Source organism: Camelina sativa, chromosome 6 (genome assembly GCF_000633955.1).
Source record: "Camelina sativa cultivar DH55 chromosome 6, Cs, whole genome shotgun sequence".
In the NCBI taxonomy this organism is placed as follows: domain Eukaryota; kingdom Viridiplantae; phylum Streptophyta; class Magnoliopsida; order Brassicales; family Brassicaceae; genus Camelina; species Camelina sativa.
The window spans coordinates 20,353,458-20,380,132 of record NC_025690.1 but is presented as its reverse complement, the minus strand read 5'-3'; the positions used below and the strand labels follow the sequence as shown (position 1 = coordinate 20,380,132).

Here is a 26,675-nt window from a genome sequence, read left to right as displayed (position 1 = left end):
CCATAAATCATACTCAAATTATTCTCAATTCATATATTATTCTTTTTCGATTATAGTATTACATTAGGCACTTGTATATCATATAAAATTATGTAGATATTTAACACTGAGAGGAGAAATAACATCGGAGATCTACGAGCAAATCCATCTTCAATTTTTCTAATGACTTTTAAGAAAACGAATAACAATATTAATCCACTAGATAGATCGATGTTCATAAACGAAAGCACATTAAATCTCGTAATTGTTATATAACTTCTGATGAAAAGAAAGTATTAAAAGGAAAGACAATGCCCATATGTATTAAAATGAGGACCGCCCAAAGCATTAGCATACACAATAATGCGGGGAAAAGCATTACTAGGCAATAATGCGAGAGAAAGCATTACATAACAAGTTAAAAAAAGAGAAAAAGGAGCAACTGGGAAAAACTTGATCAGAAGAAGACGATCATTATCTTTCTTTTCGTTTGTTGTATCTTTGACCATATAAATACCATAAATAAATTAATGGAGATCCCATTCTTTCACCTTTTACTTTCGATGTTTACATATTCAATTTGGAGCTTTCAAAAACAGCCTTATATATGCGGTTTCGTATCGTTTGCCCACATACATATATCTAGGAGACTAGGAGATGATATTATAGGTCATCCAAAGGTTGGCCCGCAAGAAAAAACGACATTGTATATAGTCTCGTATATACAATCCTATATTAAGACGTTTTATATAAAAATTTATGCAGATATCATAAAAGTTTTCTTTGGTTTAACATCACCTATTGGTTTTATTGTTAGTCGGAGGTTAAATCCATAATGTATCTTGTGTTCTCACGATCTCATATAAAACCAATATACAATAACCCTATGTATAGTATAGTGATATGCAATAGTCTTCTTATAAAACTTCTCTACGAACGTTTCAGCCTTCATAATTGTATAATGAAAGTGCCAAAAGATCTAATACAAAGTGAGTTTATATGTGAAAATATACTGTCAAACGGTTAGAAAGGAGAGACGTTAATCAAAAATCATACCTTACCTTCAATAATAGCGATCAAGAAAAAAATTTCTTTTAAATCATTGCAGTTTATTCATTCCCAATCTCTTATCCTTTTTTTTTTTTTTTAAAGATCGGTGCACCACACGGAATCTTACTTTTTGTTAGCTCAAAAGGGAAAGCAGATGTATATTTAGAGTCCCAGTGTTATTTTGCACGTCTCTTATTGGTTCTTACAAAGTACGTAAACGTTAACGTTTAAGGATTTGGTTAAATTGCAATCTTATGTGTATGTATAAGATTTTTTTTTAATTTATATATATACGTCATATTAAAAGGTTTATGCATGTATCTGTGACTTTGACTCAATTTTAAACCAAGCGAACATAAGTAATATCGTTTCTTGACAGTTTTATCTTTTCATGTTTGCTTTTGGTCAATGTTTTCACGCCCCAGCTGGTCAGACTGGTTAACCCGCGATCCGAAAACTTCACCTGTTTGGATATAGTACTAATAACCGGTAATAATAAAATCGGAAAAACCCAAAAAAACTGCTATTAATCCGTGACTCAGTAAACCGGTTGACCCGACTAGTTATCAGTTCAAAAAAATATACTTGATTTTTTAAAAAGTATAGAGATTCACAGTTTCAATTATTTTTATAATCTTTATTTCTTTAAAGCTTAAACGGCAACACACATAACTCACGACACACCTCTCATCTTCAACTTCTTAGTAATCTCTCATACTTTACGTAAGACCAATTAGTTATTTTTGGAGATGTTTTATTAGTGTTCTTTATTAATTTATTTGGATTTAAAAGTTTTAATCATTTATTATTATTATTAAACTTCGTACTTTGTTAAACATGATATTCTTTTTATGATATTTTTAAAAATGTTTATTTTATATAAATGCATTAAACATATTTTATTCAATTGACCCGTGGTCGAATCCGATTGACCCAATGACCTGGTGACCCGATGACCTGGTGACCCGAGAGCTAGTCCGGTTTGCAATTTGGATCGGATTTCAAAACATTTGTTTTGGTCAAAAATAATAATTACATATGTCTCTAGAGACACATGTATAGCCTTAGGATGTATAGTAATTAAACTAAATCATTTTTGTATCTTCTTGGTATTTCTCTACTTGTATAATGTATATGAACATATTTCTATCAAATAATCATGTAATTTTAATCAAAAGGGATTTTTTTTTCAGGTTAAGAGATAGTACTAAAGCTCCACCACATTTATATGTATAACAACAACAAAAAAGTGAAAAGAAAATAATGTTACAAAAAAAAAATCTCCAAAATTGCCTATCAATCAAAATTACTACATGCGTGTGACACTTTAAATTGGTTAGTAACATTTAATATCTACAGATCTAAAATTAGTACATGCGTCATCTAAAATTTCATCAAAATTTTAATTTATTTTAGATCAATATCACTTACAACATTAATAGCACGTACGTATTATATAATAACCAAAAAGATTATATATCATTATTTATTAGCCCACTGCAGCTTCTTGTCAACCAACTTTAAATTTGATATACGTCTTATATGGTGAATAGTTCATATATACCTGCCAAGTGCAGAATTATGAATCAAAAACGCAACCGAACCGATTCTTCTTTACAAAAATAAAATAAAATTATATGTAAGAAAATAATGAAAGTGATTCCACCAGAAACTAAGTGGCAAACTGGGAACAGTGCAAATGACCCAAAATATTGGCGATTATACGCACTTACATCAATAAATATTCCATGACCTAAAATAAATTAGAAAATAACTTAATAAAAAGGAAAAAAGCAAAAAAAAAAAAAATGTAACCAATGATCACTCTACCCAACAGTGTCGGTATATTGTGACTCACTAATCGTTTACTTAGTTTATATACAAGAAAGAGCTCGATCCATCAACACCTCTCCTGCTGGAGTTAGGCGATCGACCATTCATCTAATGATATATGGGAACATAAAAAAGTTCTGCTTAGGACATTTCTATGTTGTATTTTTATACAACCGAGGAAAATAATGTAGTAGTAAACGATACATGAGATATTTTGACCCAAAAAATGACATTGTTTCAGCAATTTTTTTTGGTTGATAAAATTGATAAATGCTTCTGATGGTAGTTGACATAGTTATCAATATAACATATAGTTAAAAACGAACTGTATACTTCCACAACAAGAATGTTATTATCAAGAAAATGAATCAAATGAGAGAATATATATTTGATTACAGCTAGCGTGCAATCAAATTCGATCAAATATTAAATATACGAACACAAAGAATTACATTTAACTATTTTTACAATTTTTTGTATCTTTGGATGGTTTTAGGTTATAAGGTAGAGAAATACGTCCCATAATTTAAGAGTAAGGAATTGGACAACTTGTCTGAAAATTTGTAAGAAAGAAAAATAAAAATTACGGACATACTTTTATAATATAATATTTTACACTAAACAAAGACGTATAAGTTTCCGTAGAGGAAAGGATGTTCACATCACATCCTTTATCATTTGGCTCTATATAAAGAGAGATAACCAAGACAAAACATAACAACTCATTTCTATTAAAAAGAAATATCTCCATATATCTATATTGCTACTACTTTAAAATATAATCAACCTAGATTCTTGATCCTAAGTTATTAGGATGGAGGAAGTAAAGAAGAGGGATTGCATGGAGAAGGCAAGGCCATTCATTTCAATGGTAGTGTTACAAGTAGGACTAGCGGGAATGGATATTCTGTCAAAGGCTGTTCTAAACAAAGGCATGAGCAATTACGTCCTTGTTGTTTACCGTCATGCTGTTGCTACCATCGTTATGGCCCCCTTCGCCTTCTACTTCGACAAGTACGTACTATTCTCTATCTTCCCTTCTATTTATATCAACATAGTTCAATGTTTTGTTTGAACCGCTACATCAAAATATCATCTACACGAAGATTTCATTCTTTTTACGTTTGTGTTTATTTCGAAGAAAAAAAAAAGTAAAATTGTTGGGAATATAACAGAGTTTGCAGGATATATATCAAGTTTGATCAATATTAGGAACAGAGTTTGCAATACAAATATTTTAGGCTACCTTCGTGTTTCTATGTGATGGTATATCTGTGATCATGAATATGATAGTATAGAAATGCAAACACAAACGCAAAGAAACTCTTGTGGTCATATTCCACTAAAGAAATTTTATATTAAATCATGTATACATATTTATTGTTGAGTTGTTTTATGTCAAAAAAAAAAAAAAATGTGGGTGGTGACTGGCGCGTGCATGGACGTTTGGTGTGTTGGAAGGATGAATGAAAGTAACAAAAAGAAAGAATGAGGCTTTTGACGTAATATATGATGATAAGAAATGGTCACTCATATGTTAAAAGACAAAAGACTTGTAACCGTTTTATGTTTGCTTTTCTGTGGCTTCTGTCATGATCATGCATTCAATATGAGAGTCGTTCCAATTTTTTAGTGTTTCTTTTTGCAAAAAGAGATATACTAATTCAACATCAAGTGCTTAATTTAAAAGTGTGTATGCTTTAGTAATTGTGAATTTGTAATCTAGTAATTTCTAGTCAGTCTATGAACCAAATTGAAATGATTTTAGGCTTATGCATAGTTCATGTTCTAATCAATTTTCAGTTTTCTGATCAAATTTGATTTTAAATAAAAACAGGAAGGTGAGACCGAAGATGACACTGGTGATATTCTTCAAGATATCACTCCTTGGTTTACTCGAGTAATATTTTTTTTTCTTCATTTCATTCTGTTTTTTTTTTCTTTTTCTTAACTTGATCTAATAAACAATTTTGTAATAATATAGGCCAGTGATCGATCAAAACTTATACTATCTAGGGATGAAATACACTACCGCTACATTTGCAACCGCCATGTACAACGTCCTACCAGCAATCACTTTTGTCCTTGCTTATATATTCGGGCTCGAAAGAGTGAAGCTACGGTGCATCAGGAGCGCGGGTAAGGTGATTGGGACGTTGGCTACAGTTGGAGGAGCCATGATCATGACACTTGTTAAAGGCCCGGTTCTTGATCTCTTTTGGACGAAAGGAATATCTTCAAAAAACACAGATGGCACTGACATTCACAGCGCCATCAAAGGAGCAGTATTGGTCACAATTGGTTGTTTTAGCTATGCATGTTTCATGATTCTTCAAGTAAGCTAGATTCTCTCTACTTCAAAAATAATACAGCTATGGGTTGATTTTGACAAATTAATGAATCAATGTTTTCATCAGGCAGTAACACTGAGAACTTACCCGGCTGAGCTTTCTCTCACAGCATGGATATGCCTAATGGGTACAATAGAAGGAACGGTCGTGGCATTAGTGATGGAGAAAGGAAATCCTAGCGCTTGGGCTATTGGTTGGGACACTAAACTTCTTACATCCACCTATAGTGTAAGATTCATTCATACATTCACCTATATTGTAAGATTGATTCATCACTAATTATATTAATAAAATAAGTTATTGAATCTAAATTGTGTGCAGGGGATAGTATGCTCAGCATTGGCTTACTATGTTGGAGGAGTGGTGATGAAAACTAGAGGTCCTGTGTTTGTAACAGCTTTTAGTCCTCTATGTATGATCATAGTAGCGATTATGTCGACCATCATCTTTGCAGAGCAGATGTATCTTGGAAGGTAAGCAAATCACCAAACATAAAACATGAGCTATTTAACTATCAAAATCAGAATGATTGTAATGAAAATAGTTTGTTTCTTTGTCAGGGTTCTTGGTGCGGTTGTTATATGTGGAGGGTTATACCTTGTGATATGGGGCAAAGGCAAAGATTACAAATATCAAGTCACACTGCTAACAAATGATGCATCAACACAACCAAAGCTAGAACTAAGCGGAATTGGAAAGGATAATATAGATCATGAAGTCATTACAATCAGCAAGCAAGGAGAAAAGAGAACAACAATTGTAGATTCAGTCTAACTCAACAAGTATATCGACAAATGTTTTTCATGGAGGAGTCAGAACGTATCACAGAGATTTTCCACTAGTTTCCAATATGTATCAGAGAAACTGTAGAAAAAGAATTGTTAACTACCATGGACGGAAAAATCTTTCCAAGAGGAAATGCAAAATTTATATATGATAAAACTATGTGATTCATGCCGTATATATACAATGAAATATGGTAAATGAATTACCAGTACAGGAGAAAAATTATTGACAATGAAGTTACAATTCTCTCAAAAGTGAGCTTATTTAACCTCCTTTGTGCTTCAAAATATCACTGAAAAATGGCAAAATTCTACCACAAGACACGCTCATACAGACTTACCATGGTCTAAGGAAAAAGAAAAAAAAAGATTGTATTGGAGCTAAGAGTTTTCCTAATAGTGTCTAAACCAGAGTTCATGACTCATGACTAGTAAACCCTACAACGTCCCGGTTACGTTCATTAGAAAGAGCTGTAATCTCTACAAGAAGTAGAAACATAGTGAACAAAGTAAGAAGCAAAGAGTAGATTCTAGCATTCTCAATGAGAGCCCTTAAAAATAACTTTTGAGTTCTGATTTTTCTGAATATTTTCAAAAATCATCATAAATTTGATGAATATAACTAACTCATATTAACTAATTAACAAACAAAAAAAAAAACTGTTAGAGGCAGAGTCGTTTTAGTGATATGCATAATTCATGTAACTTACTTCAGAGGAATGAAGTCTTATATTAATCCTTAGGAATGGAGAACTGTCGATACTTTGTATGGATGGGAAACGTTAACCTGGAAATTGTACCTAATCATGCCTATCCCTGAGAACAATATACGTATAGTGAAATAATCACTGATATAATTAGGGATTTAGACATAACTTAATTATGAGCATAATCCTTGTGAGATGTGATGCACACCATATGTTGTGTATTTTTTAATATAACCTATACAAGCGAAGAAATTGAATAAAAATCATTATGCTAATTATTATAGTTTTATGTTTGTGACATCTAAAAGTTGGAAATTGAATTTTGGGTTTCGTGATCAATTTTAGAAGTTTATCTTCATACCTCTGTTTTTGGGTGTTTCTGAAAAATTAAAAATTTAGAGGACAATTCTGTAAATAGTAAGAACTACGAAGAATGAAGTGCAAACAAGGTGAGAAAGTTATACGAGGAGAGCCGAGAGGCTCCAGTGATTTGGGCTTTTCATGTTTGGGTCTATTAAGTGTGTGCAAGAAAATTGATTTTTGAAATTTTTACTTTAATAAACAAAAGCTTTTATATGTTCCAGTGTTCCACTTACTTTAAAAATCAACATCTAATCTCGATCTAATCCAAAACTTAGCTAATAGAGGGAAACAAGAAAAAAAAAGGTTAACCCAATATTAACATAATTTAAACAATCTTGCTTTTGCCAAATTCGAAAGCTCCACTGTCCAATCCTAGGAATCCATGTGTTCATCTCTTCTTTGTGTCAACATGAAAACATCCAAAAAGAAATAGAAACAAAAAAAAACAAAAGTAAATTAGGAAGCAGAGGATATAAGTCTAGGTTGTGTATCTATACAACTTTGTGCACGCGTGAGCAACCAGATCTCTTCAGCTTGGACTTTCCCGTGGCGCGTATAAGGCAATACCGGGTTTGGACGATGGTTTTGGTTAACCGGTTTAGTTTTCCGGTTCGATTGATTATGAGTCAAGTCAATATGTACCGAAAATAAAGATTGAACCGGTCTGTGGTCCGAGAATCTTGACTCTCCCCTCACGTACCAAAGTTGCTTCATCCCGTCACCTTTCCACAATATCCGATCACACCTGAAAATTAAATTTTGAAAACATTGTTAGAAAAAAACAAAGTTTAAAATCATCATTATTGTAAAATATTCAGTTCATGTTAATTATCTTACCAAGCCGGAGTTCGTCGTTTATCTTTTGATTTTCCGGTCTGGACAACGTAATTATCAGAGTTTATTTGATATTTATACGTTGGTGCGAAATAAATTTTGCCTTCTTCCCATCCCCTAAAAACTCTACCAGCACTTTGTTCTATCTTTAGCTGCAAGAGAACATGCTTTATTAGTTTAAGTACTCTTAAATAAGTATTTTATATACACAATTAATAAGCTGTACATAAAAAAATTGTGTACCTGATCTTTCTCTAGAAGTGCTTCCCAATCATGGTTTATAAGTTTTTCATGTACGTCACTGCTCGCCCTTAGCCGATAATTCAAATCTCCGAGCCATATAACTTTACTGTAACACAAACACATAATTAACAAAATTAATAAGTTAAATCAAACTTCAATATAATAAAATAAACTTGTTATTCGGACATTTTTCATATAGACTTACTCGTGGTCCATTATTGTCTCGGGTCGAGAATCTTTAGAAGAACGTGAGAATCTTGTCCTCTTAAATATTTCAGCCACATCTAAATTTCTTCTGACCTCGTCGCCTTCTTTTTCTCCAGACGTAAGATGGGTACAAACAAAGCATAGACTTGTCTCATGCAACGACATGCTGATGGATACGGAGCCCTACGCAAGGTTACATCGTTAATTAGCTACCAAGCATACACATATGTCAAAATATCTTAGAATTTTACACCCAAAAAAAAAAAAAAAATCCTAGAATCAGCTCTATTGAAACTTTGTATATCTTGTATTAACCTTGTTTCCAAGATATCCCATGATACCACGGCCAACGCATGAAACCTTGAGGTTGGTTATACGTTTCCGGAGATCATCTCTAACCCATACACACAAAAATACCCCCACCATTTGTTTACTCGCCGCGAGGCTATATCCGCGAAGAGGGGTCGAATTGCATGGAATTGGGTTATCATCCGAGAGACCTGAGAAGCTGAAGCGGGGCTGTTGTGATGATTTCGTAAGTTCAAAGGAGGTTCTGTGATTTTTAACAACTTCAAGGTCGTTGTTGTTGTTGTTGTTCAAGGCTTCTCGGATAAGAGACAACCACTTAGCCGCTGGACCACTGTCCTCGGCTCCAAGAACATTACCGGCATTTAATGGCACGATTTCTTGAAACCTAAACAAAACAAAATAATGAAATGATATAATTAGTCCAAACCATATATATGTTAAAATAGGAGAAAATTCGTTAATATGATTATAAGCATACCCTAGCACGTAAATATCGGCATCTGTGGGAGATTCAAGCCAATCTTTTAAGTCTAATCCTTCATGTGGCGACTTCCCTCCCACGTTCCATGTCCCCACGAACATTCTAATCATCAACAATTGAACAACTTACAAAGTTAGTAACCATAGCTAATTGTAACTAAAAATAAGATAATTTGTAGGTTAATCATGAAAGCATATATATTACTTGAGATCAAGTTTGTCATCAACACGTGTCAGATGTTGTTCACCGGTTGATTGTTTTAAATCCCCATTTCCTTGGCCCAACCACCCTATTACAACCGCAAAACAAAAACAAATTTAATTAATTACGTATTAATTAGTATTATAAAAAATTATATACGGACAAAGATATGTATAAAACAAAAACTGGTGAATTGTATGAATAGCAAGTACACCTAAAACTTACGACTTTTTTCGTACTTATAGCCTAAGTCCTCATCTCTCATCCTACACGTCGAAACAGATATTACAACTAATCTATCATTTTCTTTGTTTTTGTCTTTACAACTAATCTCATTTTATCACTTGTTAAAACAAGATTTTCATAGATAAACTTCGGTTCCTTAATATCCCATTATGCCGTCGTTTTTAACACATATGTCTAATCCTACTACCAAAGAAGGACCCAAAAGCTTTATAATGTACGGAGACTGTCTCAGTTCTAGTACGGACATTAGATACGACGCCGTTTTCGATGCACAATAACAATATAATAAAAATTCATGAGATTTTTTATATATTTTTTACCTGGAAAATTTTCCGGCACGATCATGTCGGAGCAGCTTTTTCGCCTTGGCTCCATATTCACTAGAGAAAAAAAAAAACCCTCCGGTTAGTCGAGGACAAAAATATTTAAAAAAAAACGGCACGGAGTTCTTTAGATAAATATCCAAAACGGGACGAGTCAATATCTCACCTTTGACTGAGTAGTCGGAGTGGAATTCGTAAGCGCCGCTACGTAGGTTTAGCCACTTCCTCACGACGGTCCTTGGCCAAGAAGCCTATATATAAAGCAAAACGCAGCCGGTTTTAGCCAAAAGATGATTTTAAAGAACTAAAAACTACATGTGGTTTTAAAGAACGTACCTTAGATTTCAAGATCTTGCCCATATTTCTGTAATAGAACGCTCTGCTATTTTTTCCGCCACCGTTGTTGTGTTTTGTACAAAGTCAAGAACCACGAATCCGAGGATTTATAAAGGATGAGGATCTGGAAATTAAGAGGTAATCAAGATATTAGTACGCGTAAGAGAAAACGAAATTAATGGAAAAATAATGACTAATAACTATATGAATAATATTTATTGCGATATTTGGGTCCAATCAAAGAGCAAGAAAGACAGAAATTATAATGTTAAATAAAGAAAACGCAGACAAAAAAATTGAAACAAAAATAATACTAGTAGCTAAGATATTCAACGGGAAAATAGAAAAAAAACCTAGTTGCAGGAGAATCGGAGACAGATATTTTAAAAACTTAACTACTTATAAAAAAAATAAACAGTTCTAGAGTCTTAATTAAGGGAGAATTATATTAAAAAGCATGTTGTAAAACTTTAATTAACACATGCCATGCCCATGGCATGATGCGTATGAAGCCATGTTCTTCCTTTACAGAGGGGAAAAATAAACAGAGAATAAGGTTTTGTAAACGAGAACTGAAACTTTGTTTCTTGTTTTAGAAATAAAAAGCTAATTACCCGAAAATATAAGCGTACGCATCTTTGAACTAGGGAGGTGCAATAACGAGATCGATGAGAGGAACGATAACAAAACCATTTTTTCCTATGGTTAGTGTTAAAAGGGGAAAATAAGGAAACAGAGCTATCATGAAGAGAAAAAAACAGAGCAAGTAAAAGAAGACGAAAGCGTGAGGAAAATTCAAGGGAAGACATTTGTGAGTTTCAAACAATAGATAGTCTTGTCCGAAAACGACTTAATGAACAAATAGGGTAAATTACAGATTTATTAGCTGTAATAATTGTAGTTTTGTAGGAGGGAAGCTATAGACTTACATGAGTATAAGTTATACAAAACAATGTTTTGTGAACGAAAATGGAGAAGGGCCAGTTTAAATTTTGAGGAGGAGAAACCTGTGAGAGAGAGAGAAAGAGAAAAGTTCTGAAGGATGAAGAAGAACGTTGTGCGCTTATACGGCTGTAAATGGAATTTATAAAAGTTGTGTTATGTGTGGGGAGGTGGACTGATTGGACCAATACATTCCTTATTTTATCTGTGATATTTTAATATTTAATGATACTTTACATTACCTATGCAAAGGTGTACTGAGATGGAAGGTTATGCAATTTTAAATATTTCCTTAATTGTAATTTTGGAAATTTACTATATCTTTGGCTATGGCCTGTGGGGAGATCTAGAAGTAGGAAAGGTTTGTGGATCAGGAAGAGGTCTTATTGTCGACAAAAAAAAAAAAAAGGTCTTATTATATCAAAAGTGTTTTTGGTTTCGGTTTTTCATTATTTTGGTAAAGCTTGTAGACTTTTGTGTCTACCATTGTACCTTTTATTTATTAAGTTTTCACAAAATAAACTTAAAAGTTTCAACTTACCTATTTAAAATATATTATATACTTAAATTATAAAATAATTTATATATTAAAATAATATGATTTAAAAAAATTATAAGTTTAAGTGAAAGGTCCGTAGTAATCGACTAGAAAAAAAAAATGAACAATTCATGATAGGGACTCGCTTCAAAATCACATTAACATAAATTTATTTCTGGAGTACATAAATTGCATTTTCCAACGATTTTTAAATTACGGTCAACTCCTTCGCATCTCTCAAATGAATCCTCTTGTAGTTGTATGGTTGACTTCATGAGACAAGTTTCACAATGAGCCCACGGTTTTGTCTCAGCATTGAAATTATGAATATAATTAAAACAAGTAGGATTTAATTACACAATTTACACCAATAAGATTAACTAATACCTTACGACTGAATTATGAACTCAATTATTCAGTCGTCTTCTCCTATAAGAATGTGATGCACTGATATTTCCTCATATGTATATAAAAATGCACACAATAACACTTTTTAGCACAGTATTATACATGTAACATTTTAAGTTTTACCAAATTTGGAGTTCTAATTACTATAATCTTTATTTGAATCCTTGTGATATCCTTTCCATAAATTTGGTTATGATATTCAATTTTTAGTTTTTTTTTTCCTTAAAGCAACAGTTCTGACGTGGAAAATACTGCAAACCAAACTGCAATTGGCAGAGTTGACACATACCGTACTAAAATGTCTTGGTCAAATCAGTTAAGTTCTTTTGAAAACGTGTACTATTTTGCTTTTACCTCAAACTTGCTATTTTCCCATAAGAATATTCAAATTTACCCACTTTTGTTACACAATTTCTCTTAATTTTAACTTACCAATCCTATGTAATTCACATATTTCCTGCCATGAAAATATAAAAATACAGTCACTAAATGACTAACTGTTAAGAGTGTAGTAAATTGTTCCATTGGGACATTTAAAAAACTTGGAAGGATAGCAAATATTTGAAAGTATGAGTTTTATAGTACCCAAATAACATGTAAAAGGGCGGCAATCTTACGAAACTATATGTTTACAGCCAATTATTTTATCTTTACAGTTTGCACCCAAAAAAAATTAGACAAAGTTATTGGACTCATTTTTTATGAATGTTAAATTAACATATATGCTTCGGCATGCAGTGATAAAGAACAAAACCTAATACTGATTTCCTTGAACGTTTTTACATTTTATTTCTCCTCATTATTATTATTAATATTTTTATTAGAGCCATCGACCATATATATAGACGCCTATATATATGTGTGTGTGTAGTGAGAAGAAAAAAACCTCGTAAAAATTGAACTTTTGAAGGCCTTCTTTTGACTAACCCACAAAAAAACCTACGAATCGTCATCGTGCTCCACACTAGGACATGTGTTCCAACTCCTTTTATTATTATAGTCTCGTTACAAATCAGAATTCCACAAACATGCATTTAAATATAATTAGTAACCAACTAATCACATAATCTCAGACGACACGTCCTGATTCTACGGTCCGAATGTTAACGCAACATATATAGATCAGGTAGGTTAAATTCTCATATTTATTGATCTCCTGTCTCTTTCATCACGGATATGATCTTATCGATCCATTTACAAGGAGTGATGAAGAATTGAAGATCCATGTCCCCCGATGTATTAACAATTATTAATCTCTCTTCTAAAGCTAATTAACTTATTAAGTTATTTGCTCTTTCGGAGTTTTAGATGTTTGACTAGTCGAAGAAGCTTCCAATGTGCATACTTTTTAGTTTTTATCGCTTATATATATCCCCCTTTGGATTAAACTATACAAAGTTTTTTAAACATTTTGCAAACTGTGGCTTATTTTTACGGGTATGTGTAGACCTGTGTAGATTGATTGAAATAATGTGGGCGACCTAACATGCACGTCGGATTTTAGACTCACAAACGACAAGTAATCCTTCATTATCGTCTTAAGTCTCCTGATATTCTGTACGTCATATTATCCATATTTTGTATCCGAGAATTTGGTTATCGTATATAAGTTAATACTCAATATATAGTATAATTATACATATATATACACTTTTTTTTAAGAAATTAACATATACATATATACTTGTAATTCATAAAAGAAAAAATAACATGCATATAGTTTAAATTAAGTTTTCGTGGTTAAATCGGTGAACTTAACATTCTGAAAGACAATTAAAGATTTTATCTGTGCTATATAAATTGCACTTTACAACATTGTGGTTGTAGTAGAAACTTAGGTTAACTTAAAGTTCAATTGGCAGTGAAATGCAGCATTCGATATATCAAAAGTCATTAAAAATTAATAATTTCTAGTAGATATTTAAAAAACGAATTTCAACAAACTTCGAATAAAAAGAAAGTTGAAACCTTATATACGTTTTATCTTCCTATATAACAATGAATATGACGAATGAAATAAACTTTTGAACATTTGAAATCATTGACTACATTATTTCATTTAATTCAAAAGATTAATTAGTTTAAAAATTATAACGAAGGTTATGAAATTTCTAGAAACAAATAATTTCAAAATAACTAAATCTGCAAATTTGAGTTTAAAATAGTTGTGGTAATATATAGGAGTATTAAATAAGAATGTACTAGAAAAGGTATTATTTAATTATAAATATACACTCTAAACTTTAAACGTTTAGCCTGGTCACGTCACCACTATTCATTAATTCATTAGACAGTACATTATTTCTCTAATTAGAGCCAGTCTAAGTGTCATCAATACATAGTAAATTTGTTTTTTTATACGAGGCTTCAATAACACAGTGCCTCCATGTGTCAAAATAAATAAAGAATTAGATATGACTATGATGACCACCACCTAATTAAAAAGGGGGATTAGTTTAATTTTTACTAGAGGGAGTAAAGGATTAAGACATCTATATTTATGTGTTGATGAAAATAAATCTCTTTTCTTCTTGAGGTAGATTATATTGATGTGATCTACTAGATTATGCATATGCATATAAAACTATCCCATGGGAACAATTTAGCTGTCCTCAACGTACAGACATGAAATTTAAGAACAAAAGTGTTTCGAATACTATATAATCTTAATTAGTAATAATAGTTAAATTCTTGATAACATGCATGTGTCATTAAAGTCATATTTTCAGCCATTAAGTAATAAACCAAGGTGGTCGACACAAAAAAAGAAAAGGGGCTAAAACAAGTGAAGTTCATTTTTTTTTTTGTCAAAAGTGAAGTTCATTAAAAGACAAATTCTATAAGTTTAGTTGGCGGTTACTCAAGCTACAATTGGAGGCAGATAATTACAGGTGTCGTCTAATCTTAATTAATGAAAATATTTTGATCCGAGTAACAACAAGAAAGTAAGTGTTGTTTTTGCCAACAACAAGAAATATAACAGACTGGAACAATTAGCAAGAACAATAATCTAAGCATTGAAATTAGAGAGTATTTTTTCTATATGAGTTATGTTAAAAGATGTAATAACTTAATTATGCTCAGGTTAGAAAAGAACCACATGCATTTTTAAACTTATAACAGTAGATCTTAGTTCATCGTAGGCGACATGATGATATTGTAACATCTTGGGTGAGAAAGGAGAAAATGGGTTTCAGAACTCTTGAACGAAGTTTGAATGGTTGTCGACCAATAAAACGAGAATATATAACCAATGACAACGACAGATTCTCGGCTAGTAGACACTAATCAAGAAATATTGTCTTTNTTTTTTTTTTTTTTTTTTTTTTTTTTTTTTTTTTTTTTTTTTTTTTTTTGTAAAGTTGAATACTGATCATTCAACTTCTAAGTACGAGCGCTGAAGTTTTTTCTAAATCGCTGCCAAATCTATATGTTTATATTTTATTATAGCAACAAAATCCTTACAATATTAAAATATGGTTGGAAGAATATGTTAATTAATTTATATAACAAAAAAGAATATGTTAATTAATTTATATAACAAAAAAAGAATATGTTAATTAATTAAATATTATATTTATATCGTTTGTTCAAAAAAATTTTTTAATTAAATATCGAAAAAGCCAACGAGCGTTTTGAGATGGAGTGGCGCAAAGAAAAGTGGGGTTGGTTAGTAAATCTACAAAAGGAGAATAAAAATCAGAAAAAGGCTAAAGAACGAAAGTATTGTCCAATTATTAGAGTTGTAACGATATGATTAGTGTTTAGTGACTACAATCAAGTGTTTTAATAATTAAACTCACTTGCTAAAAGTTAAGTTCCCAAATAGATGCACATGTCCGATCTATATTTTTATAAAGGAAGACTGGAAAACAATAATGAATGCCTATGATGAGAAGTGTGTAAACTGCCATGCCATGCATGATCATATCTTGCAGAAGAAAATTCAGATTAAAAACTGTACAAGCTAAGGTGGATGTGAAATATCGAATTCAGAATCACGCAACCATGTAAAAACAAGCGCTAAATTTATTTAGAAATCTATATTCACGTTTGCGTCCAATTCATATGATGTGAGTCCATTTCAACCAACACCATAGTCCATATACATGTGTTAAGTGTTAACGTACATTGATACATGTTTAACTTAGTTAGAAATCAGATATTAAAAATATATTATAAACCACACATAAAATGTTCATTTTCTTATAAAAAAAGATATTTAGCGCAATATATATTAATAGATATAAAACTTTTGACCCGAAAAAAAAAGAAAAAAACTAGCAAACGATTGCTATCGATATATGACCATTCGAAAAAGATTTGCATTTCTTTTAGTCTATCGTGCTTTAAAAAGTATTATAGGTCCAATATTTTTAAATGCTCATTGCAAATTTGCGGCTCTGTTGTAAAGCTTATTATTATTTTTTAAAATAGTTTAATAAATTTATAAAAAACACTAAATAATGAATGTTTCTTTTGATGATAGAGTTGAGAGACCAATGATTTGGATCGCAATATTGTATAGAGAGGGAAGTTGGTACCACTACTCTCCTAGAAAGTGCTCTCATATGGCCAGCTTTGGCAGGCAAGTGAGTGACCCACATTTCTTTAGTTATCCCCCTTTAATCTGCGTGAATCGTGATTAATATATATATAGCTCTCATTCTATTGAGTATGATGTAATTCTAATCCACGTTGTTCTTAAAAGTTTCCAGATGGAAACTATATGGCCTTTTTTCAGTATTAGTTTTTTAAGACTTTAGTTCACTTCTTTTTTCCCTTGAAGTTTCTACTTGGAAAAAGCATTTAGCCTTGAAGCGCACTATGGGATAAATTTGTGAATAAAAAACTACGACATTTAAATTACCAAATATATACAATATAAGCAATCCCATAAGATAGGAATTGCCGTATGACACTTTACACAACAGTGGACTGAACGAGGATTGCATCCGGTAGTTACACCCATCACCCGGTCAGTGTTCCCGATCCAGTTATGATAAAAATAAGAAACTACTGTACTAAGTTAGAAAGGACTAATAAATTTATGCTATTGTAAATAATTGAATAAACATAACATAAACTACTACAAGGCTGTACATAATCTATAAGATTACTAATTTAAGGGAAAAAAAATCATAAAACATTTAGAATGTTTAAGGTTCAACATATAAGAGCAGCTCCATCAGTTTGTATGTAGGTGAATCTCTCACGTGAGAAAGAGAAAAAAAAAGAAAAAGGAAGAGAAAAGAGAAGAGAAGGCTAGAAACGTTTTTTACAGGAGAAACAATGAGAATCAACTGACAATGGGTTTCTCATACTTGGCTTGATAAGATTGGTTATTCTTTTTTTAAGTAACTAAAAATTAAAATTAAAAATTTATATATTATAAAATGATTAAAGTATTATATTTAGTATACTCATGCGTACGGTATCAAACCGATGGAACTGCTCTAAGTAATATATAATTGAAGATTATTGTTATTTTTAGTTGTCATAAATTTCATGCTAATTAACTAAATGGAGTAATTGTGGTAGGACCTCCATTGCTATGAGTGTGGTTATGGTTGGAAGCAATCGCAACTGCTGAGCCTTGGGTTGGGTAGTCTCGAAGGCTCGAAGTTAGTTTAACTAATACATCAGTATGTGTTATGAGACATTCCAAGTAGTATATATGCATGTATAGACTACATCGTGAAGATGATATAACTTTACTTAGCACCCGATCAGAGCCGTGCTTTAATTTACCGTTATAACATTTATATGATCATATATATAAATGCGTGATCCATGGCCAGTAATAATTATTATACTGAATTAGGAGTTCCATTGAGCTTTTAATTGACATGTACACTCGGTTAATAGTAACTAGCTAGCTAAGCAATGACGTGAATGATCCCCCGCTTTTTCCCATTCACGAGAATCACATGAAATGCACTTCATGCCAAGCAGAGTGTGATTTAAACTCTCTTATGATTCGTCTAATCAAGCATTATGCTGATATTAATTAATTATATTATATATAGGTAATATAAGAATAACATTAATCTCATTAATTTAGTTATTTTGATGACTAAACAACCCACTGAGACCAATAAATAATGCTTTTACGATCTATAATGCAGACAATTAATCGAATTTGGACCATCGGGTTCGTTGGGATTGATTTCCATCTTTACTAGAGTCCTAAAATTTTGGAAAGCACTACCACCGACCTAAACCATATGTATAGATAAATAAGTATGTAAGTATTAATTAAATATTATATTGTGGCGTAATTAAGTATTAACCAATGATTTGTTGAACTAATTGGGATATTCCATATTAGTTAGTAGGTAGGGGCTATGCATTCTAGCTAGGAAGTATTGATATATAAACGTTAGTGTGATATACGTGATTCATGCATCAATAGAGTTGAGCATTTCATATTTTCATGCATCCAAATAGAAATTCCTCAATTTATTTATGCATTGTTTATGATTGTGCAGTTTTAGTGGTGGTCACACACAATTCTGGCCCATTACTAACCAATAGAATTGAGCAAAAAACGAGCATTTGACAGATTAGCGAGTGGGGAATATGCATTATGCATTGCATATATACGAATATACCTTGCTGAGAAATATCTCATATATATTTGCACACATGATGATGAATCCATGTTTGGCTATATATGTCCTATGTATTATATATGGTTATACGAATATACAATTGTCCCCGTAGCTAGCGATTCCAAAACTCATCCAAATTTGATGAAAAGGTGAGACGACTTCTCAAATAAATGCATGCATATGGATCGACATCTACATGCACATAAGCCGAACCAGTAGGTCCCTTTATATATAAACCTTGAATATATAAAGTCACCAACTTTTCAGAACCAAAAACTCGATATATACATCGAACTATACATTCTACAATATTATAAAAGGACTCATATATCATGTTTGAAGCCGCGCATGCATATGTTACATGTTTGTCTCTATATATCTGTATTTGTTCGCATGAATATATATAATAAAACTATAGATGTGGACCATGTGCATGTGGTGAATACTGATAGTGGTCGATGAGAAATATTGGTGGCTATCACATGTTTAGTAATTAAAACTCTTTTAAATTGGTCGTTAAAAGTGGCAATTAATTGCGTGCTTCAAAACAGAGGACCTTTGACTTTCTTCAACACGCAAAGTTAAACTTTTGGTTGAAGTCAACTTTATTACAGTGTTAATTTTTTTTGTCAACTATATGACCTAGATTTCAATATTGTAATTGCTACATGTTTGGTACTTGTAAAGAAACGAGTTTTTTCCTTCTTCTCAAGACGGATAATGGATACCCGTTGTGCAGCTGTTTACTTAAAATTAGCTTGTGATCTTTGATTAGTTACAATGTTATGAGCATGAAATAAATACACTATTCTTCAGCATCAGTTGTCTTCAAAATGATCAATGAATTAGGGACAGTTTCCTAGTTCGAAGAGAAAACGACCATGACACGACTAGTTAAAGACCCACGAGTAACAAATCAGCATTACAGAGTCTACCAACTGTTTCATCTAGACTTTTCTACCTTTTTGGGTCCAGTGAACTATTAATATTAGTTTTACGGGTTCAGATGCTTCCCGAATCGAATCCAAAGCCAAAACAAAATATTTTTAGTATCTATTTCAGTAATATTTGCAAACCGATACCAACTGAATCTCAATTTTTTTAATCAATTCTGGTCGGGTTTTCGAGTCTGATATTTATGCTCAGGCCTAGTACAACCCTTGTTTGTTTGCAAAAGAAATAGACTGAGAATCATTGCTCTATCACATTTGGAGCTTAATCTCGTTACAAGTGACGACGAACGAACATATAACGAACCCGAATTCGCACTTCAACTTTTAAAACACATGTCACAGTCAATAAAAAAATGTTTTGTGAAAACATGGAGTCTGAACTTCAACTTTCAAATTGATCACCAGAGACAAGAATTCAATCATCACTACTTACCTAGTTACCTTCTTTCTCAGGTTTGAGTTGGCATGAAAATTAAAGATATATAAGATGAAATCCTTGGATTCTTCTACTTGTTTCTCCATGAGGAGATACTCTTCCTCCGCCGAGATCTTAGGCTCTTCATCCTTAGAGCATTTCCATCCCTAATACTATTGGGAGTGTCCTTAAATCTAGTACATTATGTTTTAAAATGTCTTGGCAGAGATACTTTTAACACAATATCTCAAATTTAAAGACATCCAATTATTAGAATAATGTTTCTTTTTTACATATTATTTTTTAATTATGATAAGACACTTCTCATAGTATTAGGGATGGAGATGCCCTTAGAGCATCTTATATTAGGATAATACCTTGTCCAAGAAACATCATCATCCTTGTATAGCAAGTATGTACAGTTACATGTGTATCAATTTATCAGAGGTTTTCGAATTTTGTATAATGATCATATGTATTGAGCTACGCACGGCGATTGTTATTTGAAACCAGAAAGTGAAAGTTAGCCAGGTGAAGGATTCTGATAGTTTTGTATCATCTACAAACGCAAAAACTCTGACAGGGCGGGCGACAAATGATCTATGCCGAAAACTACATAATGTGTATATATAGAGCTGATGAGAATTCATGGGCATGAGTCTTGCATTATATAACTAGCTAGACTGTGTCTGATCACCATCCAGTATTAGACATTGGATGGCTCATGTGTCAATCGTCTGAGGATATCAATATAACAAAAAATATTCAACAGAGTTTCAAAACCCCTTACCCTAATAGAGAGAACACAAAGGAAAAGACTCAACAAAGTAATTAAAAAGACAAAAACAAATCCAAGTACAATATTATTACCAGTTTTCTAATTGAGCTCAATATAGACAAGAAAACAAAGATAGACCAAGTATCACGAATTACCTTGTTTCTCAGGCTTGAGTTGGCATGAGATAGTCTCGGGGAAAACACGACAGCTAACCTTAGCTTGGAACTCTTTGGAGTCATAACCATTAAGTAGTTTCCCTTGAAAGGTAATGTAAAACATGATGCCAGGAGAGACGTGAAATTGGCTTTGATAACCTTGACTAACTCATATTTTGTACTATTTATTTCATTGAATCTCTCTAGGGATTCCCGAGATAACCTGTCCATTACGTCTCTGCTTGTTCCTAGTTCCAAAGGAATATTAATATTGGCATCGAGATCATATGGTCGGTAATTGAAAATGCAGCGGAACTTGGTGAAATCGATGTCAAACCCCTAAAGATATTTTAAAAAAAAACACACACACACACACACACCAAGATGATGAATCAATATTATTCCCAAGCAGATAAAAGAAATTTACCATTAAAAAAAAAGAAGAGAAAGATGAAAACCTCGGAATCTTGGACTTGTTTCTTCATGAGGAGATACTCATCCTCTGCTGAGATCTTAGACTCTTCATCCTTAGGGCGTCTTATACAAGGATAGTAATCTTTCCCAGGAACATCACCGTCATCCTTGTATCGCAATTCTACCGGTATAACCATAGTTCTCCAATCTGAGACCTGATAATATGTATAGAGCCTATTTTTTCTTTTTGGGGGCAAATATGTATTGGAATCGTCTCTGGTAAATCAGACCCCTCATTATCCCCCATCCTTTGCGTTTTATGAACAAAACAATAACCCTAATTAACACTCTAGGTTTTGTACTCTTCGCATTTTGGTCTTATAGTTTTGTTTGTCCGTAAATACCCTCAGATATATTAATGAATGTTTTCACTTTTCAGGTTAACTCGTAAAAGATTATGGATATTGAGCTAATTTTGATTGATTTTGTTAGTTTGAAGCTAGTAACTGTTTACAAATTTGAATTAAAAGACTAGTAATAATAAAGCTCTTTCAATCTATGTTGCAGTCATTTCAAAACCAAAGCTTTTGGATGGCTATAAGAGTAGTCATAGATTCATATAGTGTTGGCTAGATGGCTAATGGTAATGCTTCTAAGCGTCCTCATCAGTGTCATTTGGATGGCTCCGAGGCAGAGTTACTTCTAAACAAGAAACATGAACCTGATATTCCTACCAGCAACTTGTATTCTAGCTCACATTTCCCCTGTCTGATCAATTTACTGAGCGGTTACCCCGAAACTTCCAGGGCTGCCGATGTAGATGATAAAACTGTTCATTCCATTAACAATGTAAATGTCACTCTAGGAAGGAATGGGACTGAGGTGCCTTACAGTGAAAACTCGTTTTCATTATCAAAATCCCACACATTTGAGAATCGACAATCATCAGCTAGCTATAATATATCTGGTGTGGAAACAAAAAAAAAGAAGAAGTGAAAGTTAACAAGGTGAACGATACATGATCTGATAGCTTTGTATAATCTAACAAAGCAAAAACTCTTAATTCTATGTCGGCAACTAATGTGTGTATATAGAGCTGATGAGAATTCCATGTGCATAGGTCATGCATTATATAACTAGACTCGGTTCTCGGTCTGATCACCACCCACTATTAGACACTAAATGGCGCATGAGTCAATCTGAGGATATCAATATAACAAACAAAAAACATTAATTCAGGAGAGTGTAGAAACTCATCAAATTGAAAGAAAAAAAAGACAGAAAAGAAAAGTACTATAAAAGTAGAAAAAAAAAAACTGACTTAGAGTACTATAAAAGTAGAAAAGAAAAGAAAAGATGGAAAACCTTGGACTCTAGGACTTGTTTCTCCATGAGGAGATACTCTTCCTCCGCTGAGATCTTAGGCTCTTCATCCTTAGGGCGTCTTATATGCGGATAATACCTTTTCCTCCCTGAACCATCTTAATCATTACTACCATCATCATCATCCGCGTATTTCATATACACAGTCTCCAGAGTAGTTCTCCAATCTGGGGCCTCCGCAAATTAGGGATCTATAAATGCATTATTAGATCCTTAAAAACAAATTACAGAGTTGGATTCGTACCTGGTAAATCATGGCCATATATACCCCGAATTATCCCCCATCGAATCAGATTTCTCACTTTGCGTTTATGAACTAAATACAAGAACCCCTAACTCTTTAGTGTCAGTGAGTTGCTATTGTTATTTTTTGCAATGTTACGAGCATGACATTAAATAAAATACATAAATTTAATATTTTAGAAATATTGGCTTTAACATATTTGCTAATATTTTTTTCTTGAATGTTTTTATACAAGTTTTCTAAACCTATATATAAGCAAATTAATCTGTGAAATAACAACGTCTTAAAAATCTGCCAAAACCAAGAGATAATATGTTTTCGAATTTTGTATGATGATCATATATATATATATATATATATATATATATGTCTTGAGCTACGACAACGACTGTTATTTGGGTATTCTCTATGTTTGTTATTTGACTAGTAATAGTATTACTATTGTTAAAATCAAAACCACTTTCAGTTTTATAAAGTCAGCATTGCTTCGAAAAGAATATATATTATAGCTAGTTGAGTTGCCAACAATCTGCTTAATAGTCTGAAAAGAAAAAATAGTGCGTCATGTAGTATCACTACAAGAAACAAAATCCATTACCCCTGACTTAGTGGCCTGCTAATCAACTTGGTTAAGAGATTCGGTTTGTCTTAGATTGGTAGCAAAAGTAGTAGTAGTAGCAAGCGTCATTACATCATAACATAGACTTGGTTAATTTATCACAAGAGTGCTTGCGTCTGATCCAGTTGATATTAGATGGCTCCAGTGTCAGTCAATCTGAGGATATCAATATAACAAGAAAGAAACTTTCATCAGTGTAAAAAAAAAACCCTAAGAGAGAACACAAAGGAAAAGAAGACTCATCAAAGTAAAGAAGAAGACAAGATAGATATACGTTGGTTCTTTAATTATATGCAGCCTCAGTGGAGTGAACTGCCAAAAACATATCCAAAAAACAATATTGTAACCAGTTTCAAAATGATAGTTTAACAACAGACAAGAAAACTAAGATAGACCAAGTCATGTCGAGTTACCTCTTTTCTCAGGTTTGAGTTGGCATAAGATATAATCAGGGGTACCACTGCAATAGCAGAGCCTGGCTTGGAACTCTTTAGAGACATCATCGGAGGGCAGCTTAGCTTGAAAGGTAATGTAAAACATCATGCCAGCAGATAAGTGATGATTGACTTTGATAACCTTGTCAAATTCATATTTTGTACTATTAGTTTCATTGAATCTCTCTAGGGAACCCAAAGACAGCCTGTCCATAAACTCTCTGTTGGTTCCTGGTCCACCAAACTCGTCGTCTCCATCGAGAGCAACAGGTAGGTAATTGAAAGCGCAGCGGAACTTGGTGAAATCTATGTCAAACCCCTAATGATTATTACTTATTAAAACAATACACACACCAATATGATGATGAATCATTTTCCAAGAAATTAAACTGACTTTTTTAAACACTAGTAGATTTTATAGCAAGCAAGAAAGAACCAAACATACACTAAAAGAAAGATGAAAAAACCTCGGACTCATGGACTTGTTCCCTTAAGATGCGATACTCTTCCTCCGCCAAGACCTTGTCTTCATCCGCACAGCGTCTTATAGAAGGATAATAGATTTTCCGAGAAAACTCATCTTCCCTGTATAGCAAATATACAGGATGCACCATCGTTCTCCAATCTGACACCGTACCGACTAACTACTTTTAGGGATTTCATCCAATATATGTATGTATACATACATCCTTCCAAATAAAATAAAAAATTACAGATCTGGTTTCGTACCTGGAAAATCATCCGCCATCGAAGGAGCTTTGCGTGTTTTATGAACAAAAATACAAGAACCCTAGCCCTATAATTTTTTTTCGTTTGATACAGCTAACGTAGTTTGGTTAATTGTCAGTCGGACGGCTGAGACACATTACTCTAATCCAGATATACAAATAACAATAAAAGAGAATAAAAAACAACAACAACAACAACAACGGGCTTGTGTAGGTAATAAATCATATTCTTTTTGTTTTTTCCATTAGGCCTGACTTAGTTGGCTCAACATTTGGTTTAAAGGATTCGGTTTGTTTGCTAAAAGATTAATTTATAGACAAGAGATGAACGAGTGAAACTTTAAAAGAATGAGAAAGGAGAATGAGAGAAAAGAAAGAAAAAAAAAAGACTGTAAGAGTGAAATATGAGAAAGCTAAATTAATAATGTCATTTGAACCTTTAAAATAATCTTTTATCAAAATTCAGACCATTTTAATTTTAAACATCCAACTGGACCGAAAGTATCCGGTTCTATAAGGACGGCTCAAAAATGGGATTTGAAAACAACCTAAGAAAAATTGGACTGAGAGAACCGTTGCTCTCTATCATAATTAAGGGATTAGCAAACTTTGAATTCGCTGTTGGACTAATTAAATTAAAACACACCGTCAATACATAGATTAAAATATAATAAGATAACATAAGCGTCTGATGAGAACTTGGGACTCTAAAGACAAGAAACGAACAGGGGAAATAGTAGCAAGTGTCATTACATAACATAGACTCGGTTTGTGCTTGCGTCTGATCCAGTATTAGACATTAGATGGCTCCACTGAAGTCAATCTGAGGATATAAATACAGCAAGAAAACAACTTTCAGCAGAGTGTAAAAGAACCTTTAGTAACATAGGAGAGAACAAAAAGGGAAAGACGATCATCAAAGTAAATTAAAAAGACAAGATAGATAGATATACCTTGGTTTCTTGGGATCTTCTTTATCTGCAGCCTCAATGGAGTGGACTGCCAAAAACAATATTATAAGCAGTTTCAAAATGATTTCTCAACAACAGACAAGAAAACAAAGATAGACCAAGTCATGTCGAGAGTTACCTCTTTTCTCAGGTTTGAGTTCGCATGAGATAAAATCGGCGGTTTCAGCGCAATAGCAAACCTTAGTTTGGAACTGTTTTAAGACATCATCGGATAGTAGCTTACCTTGAAAGGTAATGTAAAACATGATGCCAGCAGAGAAGTGAAAATTGGCTTTGATAACCTTTAAAAAAACATATTTTGTACTATTTATTTCATTGAATCCCTCTAGGGACTCCATAGATAGCCTGGCCATGAACTCTCTGGTGGTTTCTGGTTTCACAGCATACTGGTTGTCATCAAGATTAACTGGTCTATAGTTTTCTTTCTTACATTACCACCCCTCTGAATATATTAATTAGGTAAATGTCCATACTTTTCAATTTTATCTTGTTAAACTTAGATTACCGCCTACCAAAGATGAGATGTAAAACATAGTAATTAATATGGTAAATTAAATATTAAATATTATTTGGCTATTTATTATTTAGAAGATTAATAATGTATTTTCTTTTTGTTTAGTAATTAAATTGCAAAAATTACGATTTGACATTTTCACTTATAATGAGCATTATTTAGGTTTTCTTTATAAAATCCATAAATCTTTATTGTAATGTTAATTTGATGTAATTTTGATATAAGATAATATTAGTTTTATATATGTACTTCCATAATAATCGTATAGAGTTTAAATTATAGTGTTTTAATTTTGAAATTATATTAATTTTTTTTTT

The 26,675-nt window shown here is 32.4% G+C and overlaps 3 protein-coding genes and 1 pseudogene across 4 annotated transcripts; 1 reads left to right on the top strand and 3 right to left on the bottom strand.

The window, feature by feature from the left end:
- Positions 3,576-6,221, top strand: LOC104792533 (WAT1-related protein At2g37460). Its single transcript, XM_010518715.2, has 6 exons — positions 3,576-3,876; positions 4,700-4,762; positions 4,847-5,198; positions 5,280-5,441; positions 5,535-5,686; positions 5,774-6,221. The coding sequence occupies exons 1-6, from the start codon at positions 3,677-3,679 to the stop codon at positions 5,985-5,987; spliced, it is 1,143 nt and encodes a 380-aa protein (XP_010517017.1). The 5' UTR covers positions 3,576-3,676; the 3' UTR covers positions 5,988-6,221.
- Positions 7,373-11,311, bottom strand: LOC104792532 (type I inositol polyphosphate 5-phosphatase 8). Of its 2 annotated transcripts, none has more exons than XM_010518713.2 (11): positions 11,178-11,311; positions 10,249-10,372; positions 10,079-10,163; positions 9,910-9,969; positions 9,347-9,431; positions 9,140-9,244; positions 8,668-9,046; positions 8,351-8,535; positions 8,146-8,251; positions 7,906-8,054; positions 7,373-7,813 (listed from the first exon to the last, which is right to left on the bottom strand). In XM_010518713.2, exons 2-11 carry the CDS (start codon positions 10,270-10,272, stop codon positions 7,525-7,527), a joined length of 1,467 nt encoding a protein of 488 aa, XP_010517015.1. In that variant the 5' UTR covers positions 10,273-10,372; positions 11,178-11,311; the 3' UTR covers positions 7,373-7,524. The 2 variants fall into 2 exon arrangements, with proteins under 2 accessions (XP_010517015.1, XP_010517016.1); XM_010518714.2 differs by lacking the exon at positions 11,178-11,311 and adding an exon at positions 10,863-11,154.
- Positions 21,041-21,836, bottom strand: LOC104699283 (annotated as a pseudogene).
- LOC104699282 lies at positions 23,995-24,759 on the bottom strand. Its single transcript, XM_019246408.1, has 3 exons — positions 24,613-24,759; positions 24,125-24,464; positions 23,995-24,023 (listed from the first exon to the last, which is right to left on the bottom strand). The coding sequence occupies exons 1-3, from the start codon at positions 24,757-24,759 to the stop codon at positions 23,995-23,997; spliced, it is 516 nt and encodes a 171-aa protein (XP_019101953.1).